We start from the raw sequence: 25,567 nt of genomic DNA on the forward strand, positions 1-25,567 counted from the left end.
TTTTTTTACTTTACTTTGAGATGGAGTTTCGCTCGTCACCCAGGCTGGAGTGCAATGGTGTGATCTCGGACCATTGCACCCACCACCTCCCGGGTTCAAGTGATTCTCCTGCCTCAGCCTCCCGAGTAGCTGCAACTATAGGTGCATGCCACCTCACCTGGTTAATTTTTGCTTAATAGAGATGGGGTTTCACCACGTTAGCCAGGCTGGTCTTCAACTCCTGATATCAGGTAATCTGTGAGGAAGGCTTAAATTAAGAAAGGACATGAGATGATGACAAATAGAAAAGACAGAAAAGCCTAGGCACAGTGGCTCATGCCTATAATCCCAACACTTTGGGAGGCTGAGGCAGGAAGATAGCTTGAGCCCAGGAGTTCCAGACCAGCCTGGGCAACATAGTGACACCCTGACTCTATATGTGTGTATAATATATAAAAAACATAGGGAAAAAAGACCTATGTTATTCCAGAGGCATGGGAGAAGAACCAAGAAAAGGGAAAAGGCACATAATGAACACTGTGTCTAGGCACAGTGCCATTTAATCCTCAAAATCACTGCTTTCCTTTTTACAGCTGAGAGTACAGGAGTGAACATTTTCATATATAAGAGCAATGTGCTGTGGAAGCCTCTTCAGTAGGAAGTTGGCATGACTTGGCTTCACTGATGTGGTCCCAAGGCAAACTGACTAGACAGGCAGACCAGTCACATACCCTGCCAGCTCCAAGTGTGCCAGCATCCACCCTGTCTCTGCCAGGCCTTATCAGGATTACCCAGTGTTTGTTTGAAATTTCCCTAGGTCTCAGAAACAGAAAGTAGGCCAAGGATTTTAGAAAAATCAAAAATTTTAATCTTTACATATAACATGTCAAGACCCCCCAATTGTCTTTGAAAAGGTCCCCCCCCAAAATCTGTAGACCATAAGTCTTGGCCTACACTGACCTGATTTGTAAAATATCTTCCTCTGTGTACTTTTCCCTTCAGCCTCAGGCTCTTGGCTGATTCGCTCACAACAGAAGCAGCTCAGCTTTCCTCTGGGAGTACCAATTTGAAAGCCCACCAGCCCGCAAACCTAGAGTGTACTCTCCACCCCTGGGTCACAGAACTTTGTTCTCCCCGGCTCTGTAACCCAAGGACCCTACAGCCTCTGAGGCCTAACACACAAGCTCTTCCTTGCAGAAGAGCTGAGATGCTAAGGAGACCATCTGGAGTGTCATAATAAGCCCTTGGGATTTGCTGAGCTCCCACATGGCTTTCTTCAACCACCTGGCCCACTTTCTTCAACCACATTCCACTCTGGAATGCGTGTCTTTAAGGCACCAAGTGATCTTAAGAATGGGCTCTGTTTTTGAATTCAGCAATTTAAGTTCCTATCTATCTTAGTGGGACCTCCAAAAAAAAAAAAAGAAAAAGGATTGGCTCGGCTTCTAAGGTAAGGCCTGCCTTTTACAGACCAGTTGTGTGTTTGTTAGTGGCTGCTGGATGCCAGTCCACACCCCCTCAAACACCTCACAGTCCCAAACGGGGTGCTCCTACAGGTCCCAGGGTCCTGTTAGTGGAAGAAAGGCAGCTCCAGGAAGTCTTCATGACAGGAAGTAGTTAATCCTCTGGGAAATAGACTTGCAGCCCTGGGAAGAAAAGAGTTGTTCCTCCTTGGGGACATACACCATCATCTGGGCTATTTCATCCAGTGTCTCTTCTTTATACAGGAGCTCCTGGCTCAGGAAGGCATCCCGTGCACACAGCCTCACGTGACGGTACTCCAGTGGCAGGAAGGGGATGAAGTAGTCAATCAGGTTTTCCTTCACAAGACAGCTGTGGCCAAAGCCATTGTCTGAAATCAAGACCAAAGTTACATGGTGTCCGACCTAGGACTGAACCTAGCTGGAATTTAGGGGGAGTGGGGGTTGCTGGTGGTTTCTTTGAAACAGGGGCTTGCTCTGTCAACCAGGCTGGAGTGCAGTGGTGAGATCTGGGCTCCTTGCAGCCTCCGCCTCCTAGGTTCAAGGGATCCTCCCATCTCAGCCTGTGAGTAACTGGGACCACAGGCGTACATCACCACACCTGGCTGATTTTTATATTTTTTCTAGAGATGGGGTTTCACCATGTTGGCCAGGCTGGTCTAGATCTCCTGGACTCAAGTGATCCGATCCGCCCGCCTCAGCCTCCCAAAGTGCTGGGATTACAGGTGTGAGCCACCACACCTGGCCCCAACTGAAGGGCTGGGTGAGGTTGGATCTCATCTCTCAACTCCAGGAGTGCTGTCTGCAGCGTATGTCAAGAACTCTACAGCTGTGTCTCCTTTAGGTAAAGTCTTGCAGTGAGACTCAGGCTTCAGAGACCACTGCGCCTGTTCTTGGGGCCAGTGCAAACTACTATTTCCAAGCATTTCCAGAAAAGGAGCTCAGGCTTTCTTACCACTTTTCTTGTGCCTACCCAAGGTTGACAATGTGAGATGATTATAGTCTGCCTTCTGTGTTCCCAGGTACCCTGTCTGCTTCATATATCACCAGCTGTGGCTCTCACCAGAGACATATTGAATCAGTTACTTACCTATGGTCTCCACAATCTCTGCCTGGAGGTGGGGCTCCAGATGTTCCATCGTAATTTCTTCCCGGGACCATCCAGCCTTGAGCAACTTTAGGACCACTTCATTGATTATATCGCCCCTGAGATTACTGAAAGAGACAAGAGCTTGTTAACCCATTTGTTTATATTTAGCTTCTATATATGTTATCTCACCGCTGAAACCAATGCATTGGTGCCTGGAAGAATAGAGGCTGAGGGGCGTGGACCTTCTCTCTCTCTCCCAGGAGACCTTGCCACAATCTCACAACCCAAAGGTCTGCACAGAAAAGACACTGTCCAGTTTTGCCACCCATTCTCTCTTGTTCCCTCTTGACACACACTGAGACTGTGCTAAATGCAGGGAGCATGAAAAGATGGTAAGATGTGGTTCTTTACTTCTGTGTGGTCTGAGGGGCATCCGTGTATTCAGTTCCAGGACAGTGTGGCAAGTGCTAATGGAGGAGTGACTGAGTTCTAAGGAGAAGGCTTCGGAGGGAGGATGAGGCTTCTGAGCAAATAAAGACCAAGTAGTGATCATCAGACACTTGGCAAGGAAGGGATGTGTCCAGGCCTGGGTGCACCAGGGGAGCACAGGCATGAAAGGCTGGCCAAGGCTAGGGTGAGGAGGCCTTTGTCTGCCATGTACATGGACTTGAGCTTATGGACCATGAAGAAGGGATGGAAAGGAGGATTTAAGAATTAGTTATGGAGGCACAATTGAAAAACCCTGTAACTGATGGATGTGAGAAGTGAAAGGAGGTCATTAAAGAACAAGTGTTAGCCTCAAGCTGCTTGCTGTCCCCCTTAACAGAGGTGGAACACGGAAGGGTGGAGATGAAAGCTTGGTTTTACACACGTTTGAGTGTTTTTTGCTTGCCTGTGATCTCTCTCAGGTTGTGATATCACTGGGCAACTGGAATTACGGGTCTGAAGCACAGAAAGTGATTTGGGTTAGAGATAGGAGGGAGAAAGGGGATAAGGAGAGAAGATGCAATCGTAGAGCCACCAGCAGGGAATCTGGAGGTAGTGGAGACTTGGACTTCCTCTGCCCTCCACAGCCCAGGCATACTTCTCCCCCACCTCACTGCACTTTCCTCCCCTCCCTCGGCTGCAGCCTCAGCCAGCTCCACCAGCTCCTTAAACCAAGGCCTTGCCCATCTCCACATCAATGCATTTGCACTTCCCCGTGCTTTCTCTCTGTTTGGAGACAGAGTCTCATTCTGTCCCCCAGATTGGAGTACAGTGGCGTGATACAGCAGCCTCCACCTCCCCAGGCTCAGCTGATCCTCTCACCTCAGCCTCCTAAGTAGCTGAGACTGCAGGTACATGCCACCCTACCCAGCTATTTTTTATTTTTTTTTTCTTGAGACGGAGTTTCACTCTTGTTGCCCAGGCTGGAGTACAGTGGCGTGATCTCAGCTCACAGCAGCCTCTGCCTCCCGGATTCAAGAGATTCTCCTGCCTCAGCCTCCCAAGTAGCTGGGATTACAGGCACATGCCACAATGCCCAGCTAATTTTGTAGTTTTAGTAGAGACAGGGTTTCACCATGTTGGCCAGGCTGGTCTCGAACTCCTGACCTCAGCTGATCTGCCCGCCTCCCAAAGTGCTAGGATGGTAGGTGTGCCCGGCCCTATTTTTAAAATTTCTTTGTAGAGACAAGGTCTCACGATGTTCCCCAGGCTGGTCTCAAACTCCTAGGCTCAAGTGATCCTCCTACCTCAGCCTCCCAAAGCGTTGGGATGACAGGCATGAGCCACTAGGCCCGGCCTCCCTTGCATTTTCCTCAGGTCCAGCAGAATGAGGGAGGGTAAAGGACAGGGAAGGCAGGTGGCAGGTTAAGGAGTGGGGAACCAGTATCTCCATCTCTTTCCCTCCTTACCTAGCTCTGAAAGCCCCCATGACACCCACCAGTATATTAACTCACATCTTTGCTCATTTAGCCTGTGACCACACCCTGTTGAGTAGGCTCCATGGGGGCTCCTGGGACATGAGGGGAGCTGTGTGGTTCTCTCCCTCCCTGCTTCCACCATTGGGTAGAGGCTAAGGCTGGGCAGGCGTCCTTCCCTGCCACGCAGGTTAAGCCGGGACTGCCAAGTTATCTAGCTAGGTGCCTCATCGTAGGGGGAGGTGCCAATGTGTCTTTCACAGCCAGAATTTACCAGGGGCTGAGAGCTCCCAGCTGGAGGAGCCCGGCAGGAACAAGGGCCATCTGCAGTGCTTGCTCAAGGTCAGTTGCTCAGCCAGGCTTCCCCCGGGGAAGCTGCTCGCAATACTCTTCCACTTTCTGACACTGCCCCTGCTGCAGGAAGGCCTCCCAGGCCCATGATCTGTGCACACAGGAGCAGCCACAGTTGGATCAGCTGAGGCAAGACCCTGCTGCCAGGGCGTTGCCCCATCCTGCATTCCCCACAGGAGGCAGGTAGCACTGTTTACCTTGGCCGGGGCTGGAAGGCAGGATCCAGGGTGCTGTGAAACCCCACACAGGGATACTCCCTCACCCCGTCCCAGGGGCACGGACTTCAGGGCCTTCTCCATTCTGTAAGGTGCTTACATGGGTAAAGAGAGGTCCCATCGCATGGGGCAGGAAGCTTGGCCTGTTTATTTCTGTAACTCCAGTGCTATGCGCGTATCAGGCACTCAGCCTTTAGTAAATAAAGGGACATCTCTGCACATGTGTCTGCACCATCTCCACCCTTCTCAATCTCTCCTGTTTTGGCCCATAGCCAAAGTCCCTTTTCTTCCACCACTTTACAGGCTTTAATCTCACCCACTGACCCATAACCTGGGGCCCCTCTCTATGCACCGCCCCTCCCGTCTTCAGGACCACCACTCTGGCACCAGCGTTCTACCTTTAGACACTGTCTTTCTGGAGCACCTCAATTCCCTTCTACAGCCTCCCAGGTCACCTGCTGACCTGGGTCACTGGGAAGTCTGGAGGGGCCAGGGGGTACCTCTCTCAACCAGCCCTCATCCCCCGTCTCCAGCCCCTGCCAGGGCTGATCTCACCAGCCCTTATGCCTAAGACCCCAAAGTAAGGGGACTTAAGTCCTCACCAGAGACAACTGGTTGTTACTGGTAACAAACCCCATGCTAACTGCTACATCTTTCCCAAAGAACAGACATAGACTCAATCATCTCTTTGAGCCTTAGTGTCCTCATTTATAAAGTCAGGACTGGACCAATCTAAGCTGTCCTCTCAGTCAACAGGCAGCCAACAGACACTGGGGGCTGAGGCGCAAGGCCCACGACTCCACACATAATTTCTATTTGTGTAGTTCTGTAATTTTTCAAAGTACTTTCTATCCTTTTCCTGACAACAGCACAAAGGAAACAGGCTTTAATTACCCTTGTCACTTTACAGCTCCCATGAGAACAGGGCAGCAGCTCCGATCACAGAGTTCCACGTTCCTGTCCTGCCGCGTGAGCCCATTCCTGCAGCCTTCTATACTTGGCAGAAGTGGGCGAAGTAATGTTACTTTCCTGGTGCCCAGCCACCGGCCCCAATTCCCTGGCCCGGATGAAGGACAGGCTCTGAGCACCACACTCAACTCCCTGCTTCAGCTCCCACCTCCTCTCTCCTGCCACCAGGGGAAGGCCAGCAAAGCCACTGGCAACTCACTTCAAACAGCAGGTTTAGGATTTATTTCAGAATTAAACTGCTGCTCTTCCTGCAGTATGACTTGGTCACTCTAGCAGTTTGAATCAGCTGTGCTTTTCTTTCACACCTTAGAATCCTTATTACAACGGATGATTAATTGAAGCTCATTATAGAAATCAAATCCAGAGACTCCAATATCAACAGTGTCTCCTGCCAGCCATCGCCGGACTACCTGAGAACTTGAGGTTGAGAGGCTGCCGCCCTGGACAGCCTGGAGACAGACTATGTCAGCCCAGCCCTCGGCTGGAGGGGGGACCTCTGGCTCGTAAAGGCTGGGCACAGGCCCACACCAGAGCCACTAGAACCCAAGGCCACATCTTTTTAATGTGCCCTTTACATCCTTCTCAAAGGCTCCTGGGGGACCTCCCCAACCTGCTGCGGCATGGAGGAGTCTGGCAGGCGGCTTTCCCGCAGGCGCCGCCCCACCCCGCCCACAACCACGTGGCCTCGGACAGTCCACTGAGGCTGGGTCACTGTGGGAAAGGACAAGCGGCTGGCGAGGGGCTGGAGGGTGCTGCTGTCGGGTCGACAGCCAAAATACTACAAAGGCTAACATTTGCCTGGAGACTGCAGGGTCAACGGGTCACATTAGACAATCATGGCCGAGGTGAGGTTTTCCAAGCTGAGAAGTGGGTGGGAGAGTCTGCGTGGCCGGCACCACCTGAAGCTGGGAGACCCCTGTCTCGGGGAGAGGGAGGAGGAAGACATTCGCGCAAGAGAGATCTCTGTGGAAGCAAAAGGGAGGCCCGAGGCTGGGTCACCATGCTTTGCTCCGTGCTGTGGGAAGGAATGGCTTCCGCATCGGTGGTTCAGAGGGTCCCCTGGACTCCCCAACCCAGGGCTCAGGTGGAGAAACCACAGAGCACCCAGGTGACTCCTCTGTTCAGGCTCATCTGCATGTTGCAGCCTCCACCTGACTCTCTGTAACAGGAGGAGAGGTGAGCCCGGCTGCCTCCGAAGGTGGGAAATAAACAGTACAGAACGTGGGGATAAGAACTAATTGGAAGAATGTACTGTCCCCACCTCCTGGTTCTGGGCACTCAAATCATGCAAGAGATCTCTCTCCTCTTAAAAATCACCCTGGGCGCCCCACTCCCCTCCCACTTCGCAATGCATTTTAAGTCTCCACAGCTTCACCTACAGACCAGGAAGGGCTTCCCGCCACCAGGTTCAAGTGATTCTCCTGCCTCAGCCTCCCAAGTAGCTGGGATTACAGGCGCCTGCCACTACACCCTGCTAATTTTTGTATTTTTAGTAGACAGGCTGGTCTCGAACTCCTGACCTCAGGTGATCCACCCGCCTCGGCCTCCCAAAGTGCTGGGATTACAGGTGTGAGCCACTGTGCCTGGCCCGTCTCACTTCCTCTTGTGAATCCACACTGAAACTAGATCTGCCCTCTACAGCTCAACCCTTCACCCCTCCACACTCCCCAAGCTAGGATGAAAATCAGCATCCCCTCACCAACTTCCCCATCCTCACAAAGTGCACCCTGCAGCTTGGGAAACCCCCGCAGCAAGCAAGTGCTCGCCAGGGGAAGGCGAGGCCGCAGTGGAGTTGGGAAGGGAGCGATCGGTTTGACTCCTACCGAGGCTCGAGCTGTTGTGAAGCCTTCAAATTGGGTCAACAAGGGCCCAAACTCGACTTGTAACAGACGCAGGACTCCCCCAGTTGGAGCCTCCGCAAAAAGATGAGGTTGGACAAGTTATTTCTAAGTTGGCTTCCTGCAAAGACATGTCAACGAAAGCACAGAACTGCAGTGCAGTGATTCAGTGACTGGGTCCCGCATGGTAGTGTCACAACTGAACTACAGGTACTCAGAGGAAGCATGGGTTTCTCTCAACCCGTATACCCTGGATTTTAAGCCAGTGATGACTTCTCATGATCGGAGAAGAAACAGACCTTCCAAGGCTGGAGGAAGAAATGGCCGTGTTGGACTTGATGGGAGACTATGCCATTCTCTAACCAGGCTTGCCTTGGGAATTTGTTTCAAAAAATCTGTCACCCAGATTGGAGTGCAGTGGCCCGATCTCAGCTCACTGCAACCCCCACCTCCTGGGTTCAAGCGATTCTCCCACCTCAGCCTCCCGAGTAGCTGGGACCACAGGCACATGTCACCACACCCAGCTAATTTTTGTATTTTTTGTAGAGATGGGGTTTTGCTATGTTGCCCAGGCTGGTCTTGAACTCCTGGACTCAAGGGACCCGGCCGCCTTGGCCTCCCAAAGTGCTGGGATTACAGGCGTGAGCTACCACAGCCGGCTGCTGCTTTCTGTACCAGAGTTTGTGCTGTTTTTTCTTGAGGAAAGGTTCTGAACCTGGGGGCTCGTGGAAGCCTCCACTGCCAGCTAGTATCTTCCCCTCCCCCAGCCCTCCTGACTACTGTTCCCCAGAACCCACCTGAGAAACAGAAAGATAGTCCATGGAGACTCAGCCCTGTGGCCCTCAGGGGCCCGGCGTTCTAAGTGTGGCCCAAGGACCTCCAGCAGCCCTGGGTGCAGCTTCTCGGCTTCATCGAAGATGAACAGGGTCTGGCGGCAGAGCTGCTGCGTCCCCCGAATCTGGCCCGTCAGCTGCTCCTGCATGGGATATAGGGAGCAGCTGGGGAAGCGGCGACTCCTTCCTTCCACCTCCGGCCTTGAGGGCGTGGTTTCCCCTGGGCATGTCCAATGGACCCCCTGGGCCTGGGTTTCCCCCTCCTCGAACCTATCAAATCCAAGCTGTTGGGGAGGGCCTAGGACATTTGCATCTGACCAGTTCCCAGGTGATTGTCAAGCACCCTGAGTGTTGAAAGCTAAACAAGGTGAAGCCAGCCTGGGGACTAGGAGAGAGCCTAGAAAGGAGTGGGGAGAAGCCCTTCTGCCCTTGAGAAGGGGCCCCTGCTCCAGCCCTGCTCTCTCCTCTCCAGGACTAAGTCCCATCCAGGAGCTAACAATGTCCACACTGCCTGCGAAATTTCATTACTTCTACAACAAAAAAATCCAGGCGCAACTTCCCTGTTTAAGCTCAGGGTCTATTCCCAGGGGTGGGTAGGAGTTGGGCTTTCATACAGGGGTGATGGGCAAAGAGAGGCTCATGTGCCCAGAGGCAGCCACGGTCCCCTGCCCTGAACTTCCGGGGGCAGAGCGCCCACTGGCACCCTGGCTGGGTCGAGATCTCAGGGGAGCAAGCCTGCTGAAGGACTGACTGGGCCCAACCAACCTCCGACTTCGCTCCTGCAAGGGGCTGTGGAGGGTTCCTTGCCCCAGGCAAGACAGTAAACCCTCAAGTGAAACAGTAAACATCTCAAGTGAAAAGATGGTTCTTTGCAACGTTCATCAAAATGGACAGGGAATATATTATTCAGGGCCAGCTCCCACCCCAGAGCCCACACTCCCTGTCTACTGGGTGCACCTGCGTGGGGGGAAAGTGAGGTGCAGGGCTGTGCACATGCCAGTTTTCACAGCGGGGACGCTGGGGCCGCAGCAGTCTTGCCACAGTCTAAGCCAGATAGTTCTTCCTGGAAAGGCCCAGCTCAGCCTGCCCCTGCCCTCCAAAGCCATATGGAAACTGCCAGGAGACGCGGGCAGTCTCTGTCCTCAGACGCTGACATAATCTTCCCAGGTGACCACATTCCAAATATTAAAACAGAAAGCCAAAGACAGGTGCAGTCAGTTCTGTCAGGCTCTTCCGGTATGTTTTCAATACTACATGGCTGAATTAATAGAAGAAACCCAAAATGGCAGAACAGCCAAGGAAATTTCTGTCCATCCACTTGCTGGTATATAATAAGCTGATACGGGAAGCCATGAAAAAATCAGGTAAGATAGGATAGGCCTGTTTTCTTTTTTTTTTTTTTTTTTTTTTGAGGCAGAGTCTTGCTCTGTTGCCCAGGCTGGAGTGCAGCAGCACGATCTCGGCTCACTGCAAGCTCCGCCTCCTGGGTTCACGCCATTCTCCTGCCTCAGCCTCCCGAGTAGCTGGGACTACAGGCGCCCGCCACCACGCCCGGCTAATTTTTTGTATTTTTAGTAGAGACGGGGTTTCACCATGTTAGCCAGGATGGTCTGGATCTCCTGACCTCGTGATCCACCCGCCTAGGCTTCCCAAAGTGCTGGGATTACAGGCATGAGCCACCACGCCCGGCCAATAGGCCTGTTTTTTAAAAAGGCAGGATATGCTTTCTGTCCAACGTAGTTACAATGACAAAGAGCCTGGGGAAAGGTTCCGCGCCAAAGGCAGCACATAAAATGCTACCTCTCCTTAGTTGACAAGGGTGTGTCCGTGTGGAGAGTCTGACAGGTTTTGCTTTTCTCTGTCCTACACTGCAGTCTGTGACATTTCACTGCTTCTACAACAAAAATCAACATGCAGCGTCCCTGCGTTAAGGGCAGCGCCCAGCCTCTCGAGTGTGGCTGTTTGGGGACAGAGCAGGGGGTGGTGTTTGGAACGCCAGTCTCCTCCAGATGCTCAGGGCCTCTGTGAGGAGTGGATGGAGTGAGTGGCTCTGTCACAGTTTCTGCCACCTGTCCCCACCTCCCCAGGCTTCTCCAGAGCCCACTTCCTTGCAAGGAAGGGCTGGCAGAAGGGTCTCCGTCCCAGCACAGAGGCGTCACCCCAGCCCTGGTCGGCCTCACCTTGTACAGGTCCACATATTTGGGGTGAGGAAAGTGGAACGTGGCGATGAACATCCTGACACAGTCACTCATCAGCCCGTCCCGATACAGGCTCTCCACCAGCATCCGTGCCACGAAGTTCTTGCCTGTGCCAGACCAGCCGTGGAACGACAGAGCAAGGGCCTTGTCTGGCTGGGGCGTCTCTAAGTAGCCCCTCACTGTTCTTAGGACCAGCTGCCGGACCAAATGCTGGCCATGCAGCCGCACGTTCAGGTCCCACTCTAAGCCTAAGGACAGGAAAGAGGTAGTCACAGCAAAAGGCACACACAGGCCCATCCACCACAACAGCCAACAGCCCAGAAACCAAGCAACTCTGAATCTCTCTCGGGTGGAATCAGTTACTCCTCCTGTTTGGCCTTAGAATAAGAAGCCAGAGGGCAGACTTTGTAGCAGAAGGGATTCAAGGACTACTTTCTTTTTTTTTTTTTTTTTTTTGAGATGGAGTCTTGCTCTGTCACCCAGGCTGGAGCGCAGTGGCGCAATCTCGGCTCACTGCAACCTCCGCCTCCCTGGTTCAAGTGATTCTCCTGCCTCAGCCTCCTGAGTGGCTGGGATTACAGGTGCCCGCCACCATGCCCAGCTAATTTTTGTATTTTTAGTAGAGACGGGGTTCACCATGTTGGCTAGGCCGGTCTCGAACTCCTGACCTCGTGATCCGCCCGCCTCGGCCTCCCAAAGTGCTGGGATGATTACAGCTGTGAGCCATTGCGCCCAGCCTCAAGGACTACTTTTTGAAGAGTTTGGGAAATCAAGATGGGACTCAGGGAGAGAGTGGAATCACCCTTCCTGAAGATCCTGCGGATACCCAGAACAGTCGGCACAGACCTGTCTAGGGAGGAACCCTGTCCCCCATGTCCTGGGGCTGCTCCCATCCCTTGGTTTCAGGGCTCCCTGTTTTATGGAGAAGACTGATTTTATTCATTCTCATTCAATTCAGCCAACACTTGGTGAGAGCAGCTCCAGTGTGCAAAGCCTTCTGCTATGCCTAACTTCCTCCTCTCAGACGTGAGGTTGTAGGATTTGGAGATGGCGCTACCAGGAGCCACAGTGGAGACAGGGAGGATGTGCTGCCAGCTGTGGGTGAGCATTCCAAATCCAGGATCGATTGGTTGAACACCTTAAGCCAGCCCAGAGCAGGTATTCTGGAGCCTTGGGAGGTCAAAGTCTATGATAAAACATTGAGGGTATCACACATTGCTCCAAAAGTAGTAGTGACATAGAAGAAAATTAATAGTTGCTGCTTTTTTCTCTGTATTCAGAACTGGGCTAAGTGTTTTTACATTTAGTCTTCACAATTCTGCAAGGCAGGCATTATTATTTCCATTTAAAGCTGAGGAAACTGGCTGGGCGATGTGGCTCACACCCGTAATCCCAGCACTTTGGGAGGCTGAGGAGGGCGGATCACGAGGTCAGGAGTTTGAGACCGGCCTAGCTAACATGGTGAACCCCCTCTCTACTAAAAATACAAAAATTAGCTGGGCATGGTGGTGGACACCTGCAATCCCAGCCACTCGGGAGGCTGAGGGAAGAGAATCGCTTGAACCTGGGAGGCAGAGGTTGCAATGAGCCAAGATCACACCACTGCACTCCAGCCTAGGTGACAGAGACTGACTTGGTCTCAAAATAAATAAGTAAAAAATAAATAAATAAAATAAAATACAGCTGAGGAAACGGACACTTGGGAAGTACTCTTCAGTTTGCTAGCAAGGAAGAGGCAAGACTAGGAATCCAGTGGAGGGGTCTCCGATTCCCTGGCCAGAACAATTTGGATATCCAGGCCCTTGTCGAACAACAGGCATGTTGAGGGCAGAAAGTAACTTGCTAATTGCTACCTAGGGTCTTATCCAAGTCAGCAGTGATCCAAATTCAGACTTCCTGACCTGTGTGTAGTCCTATCTTCTGTCCTGAGTCAGACTGTGTCCCCAAACACACTGTGTTATTGGCATTTTGGCCAATTAAGTGACCTAAATCTCTGGGGTGGGCCTCATTTATGGAGATTGAAGGAGCTGGGATCAGGAGAACTCTGGGCAAGAAATTGCTCCTGGGGAAAAGAGAGGAAGCTTTTGCAAATGTCTGAATAGGTTTCAGAACATGGGGCCAAAGATCACCTTGTGAGAGTGAAAATGCAAATCAACTGCAATATGCAAATCAAGCCACCCAAACTAATTAGAAAATACTGGTTGCCATGGTGCAGTGGCTCACACCTGTAATCACAGCACTTTGGGAGGCCAAGGCGGGCAAATCACAAGGTCAGGAGTTCAAGACCGGCCTGGCCAACATGGTGAAACCTCCCTGTCTACTAAAAATACAGAAATTAGCTGGACATGGTGGCAGGCACATGTAATCCCATCTACTCGGGAGGCTGAGGCAGCAAAATTGCTTGAACCCGGGAGGCGGAGGGTGCAGTGAGCCGAGATCGCACCATTGCACTCCAGTGTGGGTGACAGAGCAAGACTCTGTCTCAAAAAAAAAAAAAAAAAAAAAAAAAGAAAAGAAAGGGACACTTTGAATCACAACCCAGAATTTCTGATCAGTTCTCTCACTGGATAGTTCCAGCCCCCTCTGAGAGTTAGCTGTTTCTGTTTAGAGTGAAACAAGGTGCTCTGGGCCTGACTCTACTAAAGATCAAAGGAGATGTTGGATTATGAGTTAATCCCTGTGAAACTCTTAGCACAGTGCCTGGTATGTATAATAGATATTAGCTATTCTCTTCTCCTTGGAAACGCTCTCAGGGATGCAGGAGGACATGGTGAGGGGTAGGTGGCAAATGAGCAGAGGAAAACCTGTTTAGACAGGGGACACACGGTGGTAATGAGGGGCCTGTTCCCTCCTCCCAGCTTAGCTGAGTGTGATGTGTTCATGGCATTCCCATGGATCCTCAAGATCCACGAAACAGCTCAGTTTGCCTGGGCTATTTAGCTAGAGGCTAAAAAGGGGCTTCCCTGACTCGAGCATTTGGTACTCCCTCAAAACTTCCGTCGGACTGTGGCAGTTCCTGCTTGTGGGGAGGCTGGGCAGGATGACGAAAGGTCCCTTGCATCTAACCATTTCCCCTGGACTGCCTCCCTTCCCCACAGATCCCTAGCCCCTTGAAGCCATGCGGGGTCCAACCTGTAAAGTTGTTGGAGATTCTGCAATCCCCTCTGGGGCAGCAGTCTTTGAAGCTGCAGTACCACGTGGTCAGGAGATCCAGGTACCGCTGGCCCAACAGAGGAAGACGCCAGCCTGGAAAAGGTGGAGCTGTGAGACCGAGAGGAGACCATCCGGTGCTCGACAGTGATGCGGCAACCTTGCCACACAACTTGTCAGGGATAGAGGGACACCCAGAACTCAGATTCCAACTCCCAGCCCCGGCTCGGCCCACTGTCGGTCCTCAAGCCCTGCGTCCAAAAGCAGCAAGGGAGATGGCAGTCACCAGGCATGTCCACAGCGGACGTTCCCTAGAGCTGTCAAGAGCAGCACCTTCGAATAACGCCAGGGTGGGCTGGAACACGGTACAGGCGGTGCGAAAGAGTCTAGAAAGCGCGGGGATCAGGGGGAGGCGGGGGACTGGAAGCCGGGCCCCAGGGGGCGGCGCCGGGGACGCGGGTGGGGCAAGGGCGGTGATGGAGCTCGGGGCTCCCGGCTCCGCGGAGGCTGCCTCCGCCCACAGCCGGTACCCGCGGCTGAGCGGGGCAGACTGCGGGCCCAGATGTCGCCCCGGACAGGAGCGAGGCGACCACAGCCGCGCCCGGATCGCACTCTGCTCCGCAGGGCCGTGGGGACGGGGTCTTACCCAGGGGCCCCGCGGCCGCCTCCTCGTCCTCGTCACAATCGTCGGGCCACACCTGGCAGCTGAAGAGCGTCCAGTACCGCTTGGAGAGGGCACCGGCCGCCCTGAGCTGCTCCTGCAGGCGTCGGAAGCCCGGCCAGGCCCAGGCCGAGCCCGGCTCGTCTGTTCCCTCCCACGGCCTGGAGGCGCCGAGGGGCTCAGGCCCGCCCAGGAGCAGCAGCAGCAGCAGCAGGAGAAAGGGCCAAAGCTGGCGCCACGGACCGCGAAGCATGGCCGGACCCGAGCTGCGGGACCCTCCGGCTGCCGGCCTAGCCAGGCTCCTTTAAGCCCGGGGCTGTCAGGCGGGGACCGCACTGCCTAGGCGGGCGTGAACCCGGGATTGGTGTTGCTGTGGCGACCGGCGGGCCGGGCTGAGTGCGCAATGGCAGCCTCCGTACACGTGACCCAGGCGGGAACCCGAAACCCGGTCTCGGGTCCTGAGAGGCAGTCCCGAGACTGACTTCAGGCCAGGTGCAACTAACTGGCTTCCAGGAAGCAGTTTATTCTGGGTCGTGATTGTAGTTGCAAAGAAGGTGAAATCAGGTTTTGAAATGGCCACTGTCAATCACTCCGCTAGGACTTTCGGACGGCTCTGGTGGCCCATCAGAGGCCTACCGAATAAGGACACTCCTGCTCTGCCTCGCGTTTGCAGATCAACTTCCCGCCCACCTGTTAGAGGAAGCCGGAAAACCGTCTCAGTCTGGAGCGTTAGGCAGGCCAGGGGAGTCAGCTGAGTGAAGAGGCCCCTGAAAGAAGGGCGCAGCTGGGTGCCTGTCTGGCCAAGGTTGCCCTGGCACCTCCGCAGAGGGAAATGAAACCGCAGCAAAACACCAGCAGGTTTCCACAGTGGGAGTCCACGAAAAGCAAGAGGAAGCTGACGGGCTCCAGTCTGGAGGTGTTTGGATTTTGGAAACCCCCCGAGTCATGGGTAAATCATAAGGCGTCATGTCAATGTAATTCTATCTCATAAAAAGCCGAAGTACTGTGTGCACTTTCTGGACTAGGTTTGCAACTTTCAAGTGCTGCGACTGAGCAGCCCATCCGACACCACTGGCTAAAGACCACAGGGCCCCTTTCCCTCAGCGCTGTCTTCTCCATAGCGAGGCGCATGGAACAAGGCTGTTAGATTTCAGAAGAGCTTAATGCATTGTTTAAAATCACCTGGCTTACTTCAGCCAATGGCCAAAAAGCCGTCTTGTCTTAGGAGAAAACTGCTGTCTAGAGAGATCAGAGGACTTGGCTAATGTCATATTTAGTGGCTTTGAGGTTGGGCCCTCCAGACAGTAAGGTGAATACTAGCACCGTGTCTCACAAATGTCACAGGCAACTTGACTCATCTGTTCACCCGTCTCTTAGATCACACCCAGTGCCAGGTCTGCTCCATTCTCAGCAGCTCACCAAATTTGTGCCTTTCATTCAAACAGCTACAGAAACTAGATAAGCACCTTTGCTAGGACACGAGGTTGAGTTGAAAAGTAAAATGTTTATAGTGTCTCAGCCATTCAGTGTGATGTCAAAAACTTTTCATAGAGTAGCAGCCATGGCACCAGCCCAGCACTGTGTACATCAAGCTTGTGGAGTCCACCGGAGACAGTTAACAGCACATACAACACAGTGCTTACTGGAAAACCAAAAAAAATTAGGCCGCGCGTGGTGGCTCACGCCTGTAATCCTAGCACTTTAGAAGGCTGGGGCGGGCGGATCACCTGAGATCAGGAGTTCGAGACCAGCCTGGCCAACATGGTGAAACCCAGTCTCTACTAAAAATACAAAAATTAGCCGAGTGTGATCGTGCGCATCTGTAATCCCAGCTACTCAGGAGGCTGATGCAGGAGAATGGCTTGAACCCAGGGGTCGGAGGTTGCAGTGAGCCAAGATGGTGCCACTGCACTCCAGCCTGGGTGACAGAGCAGGACCCCATCTCAAAAAAAAAAAAAAGAAAAGAAAAGAAAAAAAATTCACTCACTCAACAAATGTCGTTTGAGTCTGAATGGCAGTCTAATATAGTGATTACCATTTTCTATTTGTGCAACCCTGGGTGTTACTGAACCGTCCCATGCCTGTTTCCTCACCTATAAAAAGGGATAATAAAATAGTCCCCTCATAGGGCTGCTGTGATTATTAAATGAGCTCATTCAATGAGCACATCATCAACACTCAATACGTGGCCAGTTTTATTTTTGTATCTACCCAGCCCTGAAGGAGGCTCTGGGTGGTCTACACAGGAGACGAGGATGGCTTTAGTTAATACTGGTGAAGTTTATAAGTGAATTTATGGTGAAAAAATTAATAGTAACAATAGTTTATTAAAACAATCCAAGTTTTAAGATGTTGTGGAAAGAATTATCTCTACTTGGAACTTTCATGTAGGGCTACCTGCTCATTTCTGAGATGTTCTGACTTGGATTTAGCATCCCATGGTAAATAAAGTAGGTTAGCTGGGAAGTTTTTCAACAACCAACTTGATTTCAAGACATTTTTATTATTTATTTATTTATTTAGAGATGGAGTCTTGCTCTGTCGCCCAGGCTGGAGTGCAGTGGTGCAATCTCGGCTCACTGCAACCTCCGCCTCCCCGGTTCAAGCAATTCTTCCCCCTCAGCCTCCCGAGTAGCTGGGATTATAGGCATTCACCACCACGCCCCCGCTTTTTTTTTTTTTTTTTTTGTATTTTTAGTAGAGACAGGGTTTCGCCATGTTGGCCAGGCTGGTCTCGAACTCCTGGCTTCAGGTGATCTGCCTGCCTGCCTTAGCCTCCCAAAGTGTTGGGATTACAGGCGTGAGCCACTGCGACCGGCCGACATTTTTTTCCAAAAAAAAAAAAAAAAAAAAAAAGAGGTAAACACTTTTTCACCAAAGAGTCAGTCCCGTGTAGAAACAATAAATCCAAACACCAGTTTCTAGACAAGTCTCTTGAGTATTTCAATAAATACTCCTTTCGGTCTCAGGGCTTGGAGGCTGTGCTCATTTTAAAGGGCTGGAAGCAGTATCTCATGGATGATGGGGACATCTAGAGGCTGCTGGGAAAACTACAGACAACTATGATTCTTTAGCAAGCATTACGGTGCTACTCAAATGCGGTTCCAGAACCCCACCACTGGCATCACCCAGGAGCTTGTTAGAAATGCAGAATCTCAGGCTCCAGACATACTGAATCAAAACCTGCACTTTAAGAAGGTCTTTCTGTGCAGGGAGCGGTGGCTCATGCCTGTAATCCCAGCACTTTGGGAGGCTGAGGCAGGAGGGTCACTTGAAGCCAGAGTTTCAGATCAGCCTGGGCAACAAGGCTAGACCCCTTGTCTCTACCAAAAATAAAAATAAAAAATAAGCTGCGTGTGGTGGTATGCGCCTGTAATCCTAGCTACTTGAGAGGCTGAGGGAGGAGGATCACTTGAGCTCAGGAGTTTGAGGCTGCCAATGAGCTATGATTGTGCCATTGTACTCCAGCCTGCGTCAGAGCAAGACTGTCAATCCAAAAAAAAAAAAAAGCCTAAGGCAAAATTGGCACACAACACCTTTATTGACATCATCTGAGTATGACCTAGCTTTACAACAGACATCTTCCCAACCCCACTGAAGGCAGTCAGAACCATCTGCCTTGGAAACACTGGGTCAAAAGCAAGTCTCGGCCTGGGACCGTGGCTCACGCCTGTGATCCCAGCACTTTGGAGGCCAAGGTGGGTGATCACTTGAGGTCAAGTGTTTGAGACCAATCAGCCTGGCCAATATGGAGAAACCCCGTCTCTACTAAAAATACAAAAATTAGCCAGGTGTGGTGGCATGCGCCTGTAGTCCCAGCTACTCGGGAGGCTGAGGCAGGTGAATTGCTTGAACCTGGGAAGCGGAGGTTGCAGTGAGCTAAGATCGCGCCATTGCACTCCAGCCTGGGCGCTGCAGAGAGATTTGCTCTCAAAAACAAAAACAGAAACAAAACAAAGGCAAGTCTCCATATTTAAATAACCCTGCGTGAGAAACAAACATTACAGGAATGTTTCCCAGCTCATCTATGTTCCTTTAACATTTTTTTTTTTTTTTTTGAGACGGAGTCTTGCTCTGTCACCCAGGCTGGAGTGCAGTGGCGCAATCTCGGCTCACTGCAAGCTCCGCCTCCCGGGTTCACGCCATTCTCCTGCCTCAGCTTCCCGAGTAGCTGGGACTACAGGCGCCCGCCTCCGCGCCCGGCTAGTTTTTTGTATTTTTAGTGGAAACGGGGTTTCACCATGTTAGCCAAGATGGTCTCAATCTCCTGACCTTGTGATCCACCCGCCTCGGCCTCCCAAAGTGCTGGGATTACAGGCGTGAGCCACCGCGCCCCGCCCCTTTAACATCTATACAGCACTTGAGGTGGACTGAGAATGTCCTCTAGAGACAGGGCACACAAACATTTCCTAGAACAATGAGAAACCCCTGAAGCGGTATTTCTGGTGACCCAGATACTGAAAATAATACAGGCCCAGAAGGCCCTGTATCCACTAAGCAAATAGTTCTGCATTTCTGGAGTCAGGGGTTCTATACACACCTCGTCAAGCTTGGATGAAATCTCCACTTTTTCAATGTAGGTCCTGCCTAACCCAACCCCTTCCAATCCCCACCTCCATGATCCTCTCCCGTTTCTTATTCTCACTGCAATTAATTTATATAATTCTTGAGGGACTTGGTGCCTCTCAAGCAGTTTTTTTTTTTTTTTTTTCTGCCAGGTCTAGACTGCAGGCTCTTTGAGGGAAAAGACAGTCACTATCATCTCAATGGTATACCACAGCTTGCAGCACAATGGCCCAGAGATCTGACAGACCAAATATCTCACAAATTGTGATTTAATACCATTATTCCTTGGGGCTTATACTGCAACTTACCTTACAAAACCCTACCCATGGAAATCAGTGGCTATGACCGTTCCTATCTATTTTACAAAATGACGGCTGCTAAAAATCAGTCTTATAAGCAAACATACTAGGTAAAATTACCCAGCAACAGAGCCCCGCCCTCCCTACTCCCAGCTACCTTTTTCAAACTCTAATACCAGTCGTTCTGATATTCATTGCTTGAGAAGCAAATGAATCCTGAACTCTAGCCTGGAAAAGAATTTTTATGTGGTGAGTCAGTGAGATACACAGACCCGGCTCCACTAGCCTCCCACATGTATTCACGCACAAATGACAAAAACTAGCACAAATATGCTGGCAAATCAAATAAAAATCTGTTTTTTTTTTTTTTTTTTGAGACAGTTTCGCTCGTCGCCCAGGCTGGAGTGCAATGGCACGATCTCGGCTCACTGCAACCTCCGCCTGCTGGGTTCAAGCAATTTTCCTGCCTCAGCCTCCGAGTAGCTGGGATTACAGGCGCTTGCCACCATGCCTAGCTTTTTTTTTTTTTTTTTTTTTTGAAACTGAGTTTCACTCTTGTCGCCCAGGCTGGAGTGCAATGGCGCAATCCCGGCTCTCTGCCTCCCGGGTTCAAGCGATTCTCCTGCCTCAGCCTCCCTAGAGTAGCTGGGATTACAGGCATGCACCACCATACCCGGCTAATTTTGTATTTTTAGTGGAGAAGGGGTTTCACCATGTTGGCCAGGCTAGTCTCAAACTCCTGACCTCAGGTGACCCACGGGCCTTGGCCTCCCAAAGTGCTGGGATTACAGACGTGAGCCATGGTGCCTGGCCCAATAAAAATCTTAAGAGCTTTGCTCAGTTATCTGGTTGAGGTTTATGATGTTGGATTCTATTTCAAAAGTTAAAAATCTAGGTGTCCTAAGAAGTACTACTAGGGCAACTGGCCTTCTCTTCCTGCCTTTTTTGTAGTGTGCTGACAAGTTCTTCAGGATTCATAATTCTTTACCTCTAAGGAAGCTGCAAAAATGGAGTTAACTATTAAATATATAAAAAGCACCTAAGAATGATCCCATGGAAAATTCTGGTATAGCTACAATCTAGTATGAACCGTTTGAAGACTGGTGAGGAAATTTAAAGGTCTAATCCACCAGGTACTGTGAAACAATCCCTGTGGAAGTTTAAGTGGTCACAAAAGATGTAATCTTCTTCTGTCCCCTAACAGGAAGGCAACGGAAATAGGAACCACTGGAAATATCCTGAAGGGGGAAACAAGAGGAAAAGATCAGACATCAATATTTATTAAAATCTTTATTCATTTTCTTTTTTCAGAATTGAAACCCATAGAACACCTTAGAAATTTAGATCCCTATCTGTCTTGTTTGGTATCTTACCAAGTACAATCTCTGTCTGTGCAACAGCTCTGAGAGGAAATCCTTGGCAGATCAAGAGAGGGTAGTGGCTCCCACACTTTCCATTTAAGCAAATAAATTAGCTTCTGAGTAAGTTGTTCCCAGTTTCACTCAACAGTTTATGAGAAACACCTTAGTTCCTAAAAACCTGTGGTAGTCCAGTACCTAGCCCCTACCTTGTCACCACCCAGACTTGAGGAATTGAAGAGAAAAAAACTGGCCGTCCCCTGTAGAATGAGTTTCCCAAGGCCAGATGTGCCTGGCTCACTAGCATGTCTGGCCCGTGCTGGCACACTAGAGTTGCTCAGTAGGTATTTGCTGATGAATGGTCTTTATGTTAATTAGGGTCCACTCTCAGAGCCTGAGAACCTTTCACTAGCTGCAAATCCTTCAGAAAGTCAGTGTTCCTCTTTGTCAAAATAAATATGTTTTTCTTGCTAGAATACATATACGACTATATACATTACATATACTTTTACTCATGTTTCCTGAAGCTCAGACTCACAGGATGAGGCATATAAGATAGCTTACTGACGATGCTGTTTTACCATCATTGAGGTGTGGTCATTTACTGGTCAAAGAATACACGGGTGATCGAGAAGAAAGGTTGAAGAAATATGGCAGATGGGAAGGGAAGGGCAGGCAAAAGCATTTTCTTTTTTTAGAAAAAAAAGATGGATTTCTTTGGAAGACAACGCTGGCTTCGGGTGACACTGAAAAATTGCCACGTATAGGACTCATCTTTCCCAAAATAATATGCAATTAATGTACATGAATTCTTCTGTTTCCTTCTTAAATTTCATTTGACATAATTAACCCTGAGTGCAAACAGGGGGCAATGCCTTATTAATACATTCTTGAATAACACTCTGAGCAAATCAGATCCTATGAATTTGTTTTACACAGAAAATTATTTACATTTTCCCCAAACCCACAATGCAGCCTCATACTAAAGAATAGTTTTATAACAAAACCTTTATACTCAAATTTATCCATTCAAACTTTAGAATAAACACGTTTTAACAAGTGGGAGGAGGGCAGGAAATGGCCACGAGTTCTATTTTCCTAGTTGTGTGGTATTAAAATGTCTCCACATCTACCTTTGGATGTTTGTAGGCACACCTAACTTACAGCTGATCCAAACCCTCCAACGACTTGATTGTAACAGCCTTAGATTCTAATAAAGAAAGTAGGGCAGTGTGACAAAACGTAAAAAAAAAATTCACTTTTTTTTTTTTTTTTTTTTTAAGACAGAGTCTCGCTCTGTCTCCCAGGCTGGAGTGCAGCAGCACAATCTCAGCTCATGCAACCTTCACCTCCTGGGTTCAAGTGATTCTCCTGCCTCAGCCTCCCGAGTAGCTGGGACTACAGGCGCATGCCACCGTGCCGTCAATTTTTGCATTTTTAGTAGAGACGGTCTCACCATGTTGGCCAGGCTGGTCTCAAACTCCTGGCCTCAGGTGATCTGCCCACCTCAGCCTCCCAAAGTGCTGGGATGACAGGCATGAGCCACGGCGCCTGGCCCCCACCTCTTCTTTCAAACAGTGTTTGAAATTTTAGGGCTTTCTGAATTTTAGAGCTATAAGTTTATGGTTGGTTTTCTCCAAGATTTGCCTAAACATACTTTTCCAGCTTACTCCAATCCTGACTTAGAACAAAAATTTATATTCTCAGTGCCATGTCATACCACTCTATTAGCTCAATTCTAACTTTATGGATTAGAGTTCTAAATTTTATGGATGAAAATTCTAAATTTATGATCAGAATGCCTTTTAAGATCACGAGTTTGAAAACAGATGGGAATAAAATGAAATGATATATTTTCTGCAAATGCTTTCAAGAAAGGATGAGATATTTTCTTTCCTGCCTGCTTTTTTCCTTAGCAGAATCTTCTGCCTTCAATGTTATGAAGTTCCCAGTTTCAGAAGACTTCTTATTCATTTCAGTGTGGCATACTAAAGGTGTCACGTATTTGAAAGACCACAAATCCATAACTTAGTTCAACTAACATTTACAGGGAGAGCAGAGCTGACATCTCTTCCTATTGTCTCCTCCCAGCTGGCTTCTGGAAGCTTGTGGGTGAGCACTAACCAAGGTATTCTTATACTGAGCTGTAAATTTCCCTGGACACACAACAGTGAGTAGCCTTAAAACTGAAATCAATGCCTCCTTTGGTTAACACGAATTCTGTGTTTTGTGCTAGTCTGTCTTCTTAAATTCAATACACCCTTTTTATAACTCAGCCCATTGTTCTGTTCATCTCAAAATGTATATAAAATGTACAAAAGTTTCCTAATTTCATGCCATTTAAAAATAGTTACAGGTTACTCAGTTATCTTTCAATGCAAGAAAACTGGGCATAAATTCTAAAGCTGTTTTTGAGAGTGGTTGCCTAAAACTAGTTTCCAATGGCTGGCATTAAATGTATTCAACTACACTGTTTATATATTCGCCTCTGCTTGACAGAAATGCAAAGCTGGAACAGCACCTCAACAAGATGCAGGAGCAAAGCACACAGCTCTGAGTCCACAGGTGAGTGGGCACGTCAGACCTGTCTTCCTTTGCCCCTGTGTTTTATTGCAACTACTTACATGTCGAGATCACTTTGCCAGAACACAAAACAAAAACTGTGTTTTAACAAACCTGAAATTTGAGAGTGCTAAGAGGAGAAAGAAGCATAATACAACATCATGGGTTCAGAACTCCAAACAAGACTGAATGATAGAATTAGGATTTGACATAAATCAAAATCTTAAGGCTCTTCCTTTTAACCTCCTCGATTTCAAGGCTCAGGCTTAAAATCTTGGCCGGGCACGGTGGCTCATGCCTGTAATCCCAGCACTTTGGGAGGCTGAGGCAGGTGGATCACCTGAGGTCAGGAGTTCAAGATCAACCTGGCCAACATGGTGAAACCCGAAACCCTGTCTCTACTAAAAATATAAAAATTAGCTGGGCACGATGGCGGGCGCCTGTAATCCCAGCTACTCTGGAGGCTGAGGCAAGAGAATCGCTTGAACCCAGGAGGTGGAGGTTGCAGTGAGCCAAGATCGTGCCACTGCACTCCAGCCCGGGCGACAGAGTGAGACTTGGTCTTAAAAAAAAAAAAAAAAAAAAAAGAAGAAGAAGGCTTAAAATCTTTGTTTCCAGTCTTCCATGGCCCCAAATCACAAGATAAGTCCAGCCACCAGTAAGGTATACAACACTCTCACCTGTAGGAGTGTCCCTTTCTTATGAGAAAGGGACAAAAAGGTTGCCGATCTCTTGGGAACAGCAGCTTCAGTGACAAAATGCCTTAAAGGCAGAGATGGAAATTCATCTCAGAAGAGAAATGAGGATGACAGAGACCACAGGCAACCTGTTATTCAAGGTATTATTTCAGTTTGCTTTGTTAATTTGGGAAGGACTGCTTTTGGCAAAAGGGGAAAAAATTAATCTCCACAGAGAATCATGCTTAGATTGTAACAGTATTTTCTCTAGAGACAACTTTTTGGTTAATTGGGACACAACTATGAGAATGCAGAATTTACTTAGGTGCAAAGTCACGTTTGCTTTTTACACACCTTGAGATCCTAAATACAAGGGAACCTGTTTTTCAATAATTCAGTCATCTCCCTGATTCTGGTTCTACCAGTGGGTCTCTCTCTCTTCTTCCCTCCTCTAAGATCATCAAAACAATACTACCCAATGGCTTAAAAGCTCAAACATCTTTCTGTTTTTGTCCTTCCCTCCAATTCTATCTTAAACATGTATCTCCTCCAACAGAGTGTGCTATTTTGGCTTGATGGAATGCAAGGTTTTATTTGCTGCCACTCTGTAGGACAGTAAGTATTCCGATGTAACTAGTTCTGGTAAAAAAAAGACACGAGATTGCAAAGTGTTTCCACAAAATCCACGGGCGTGGAGAAAGGACTGCAAGGTTCAACTCAAAACACATGCTCCTAAGCCAATCCCAGTATTCATCTATCCAAATGTCACACCTCTGTTTGTCCTTTGGCATGGGAATTAAGACTGACCAACTATGATGCCCAGTGCTAGAATGGGCAATTGCCGAGGAGGTGAGATGGTGATTCAGCAGGAATGTCTCCATGCTCTGAAACTTGTGGTCTTTGCTTTAGTTTCCACTACAGAAAATACCAAAGACATCCAAGGCCACCCTGTCCCATCACCAGAACTTGCTGCTGGCCACTTCCAATCCATCTCATACCATTTGGAATTGATTGTGCTGTTTCTCTATCTTTGTAAAAATAAGTTTCACTTATTTTGTGTCGAGAATTACAAGTGTGAGAGAGGCATCCTGTCTTCCACCAGTACTGTGTCCATCCCAAACTGGTCGGTGCACTGCTTCACGGTGGCCAGGACACTCAGGAGCCGCTGGTCCACGGCGTCCAGATGAGGATCAGAGAGCACTGGGGAGATGGGGTCATGGGCCATGGCAGATTTTAAGGCAGACTTTAGCACACCATTCTTTAGGTAGTTCAGTCTGTTCCAGGTAGACACCCGAATGCTGGGAGAAAAAGTTATAGAACAAGGTACATAAAACCTCTCATTATCAAACGGAGTTGAAAGCCTGCTAGGCAGACAAAAGTAAAAAAATAATTAGGTAAAATCCTTTAACTAAATAATTTTTGCTTTAGAATTACCCCTA

General features: G+C 49.5%; 2 protein-coding genes across 2 annotated transcripts in view; both read right to left on the reverse strand.

Moving 5' to 3' along the window:
- Positions 1–824: 824 nt before the first annotated feature.
- On the reverse strand, positions 825–15,069 carry TOR3A (torsin family 3 member A). The gene is made up of 6 exons (XM_003258946.4): positions 14,652–15,069; positions 13,988–14,101; positions 10,838–11,103; positions 8,622–8,800; positions 2,551–2,675; positions 825–1,831 (listed from the first exon to the last, which is right to left on the reverse strand). Exons 1-6 carry the CDS (start codon positions 14,917–14,919, stop codon positions 1,581–1,583), a joined length of 1,203 nt encoding a protein of 400 aa, XP_003258994.1. The 5' UTR covers positions 14,920–15,069; the 3' UTR covers positions 825–1,580.
- A 5,733-nt stretch (positions 15,070–20,802) lies between these two features.
- FAM20B (FAM20B glycosaminoglycan xylosylkinase) overlaps positions 20,803–25,567 on the reverse strand; it is a 48,810-nt gene continuing 44,045 nt past the window's right edge. Inside the window, exon 8 of the mRNA XM_030823928.1 lies at positions 20,803–25,426. Coding sequence (XP_030679788.1) covers positions 25,195–25,426 — 232 coding nt within the window. The 3' untranslated portion in view covers positions 20,803–25,194. The remainder of the gene's footprint in view (positions 25,427–25,567) is intronic.

This window comes from Nomascus leucogenys, chromosome 12 (genome assembly GCF_006542625.1).
Source record: "Nomascus leucogenys isolate Asia chromosome 12, Asia_NLE_v1, whole genome shotgun sequence".
Taxonomy (NCBI): Eukaryota; Metazoa; Chordata; class Mammalia; order Primates; family Hylobatidae; genus Nomascus; species Nomascus leucogenys.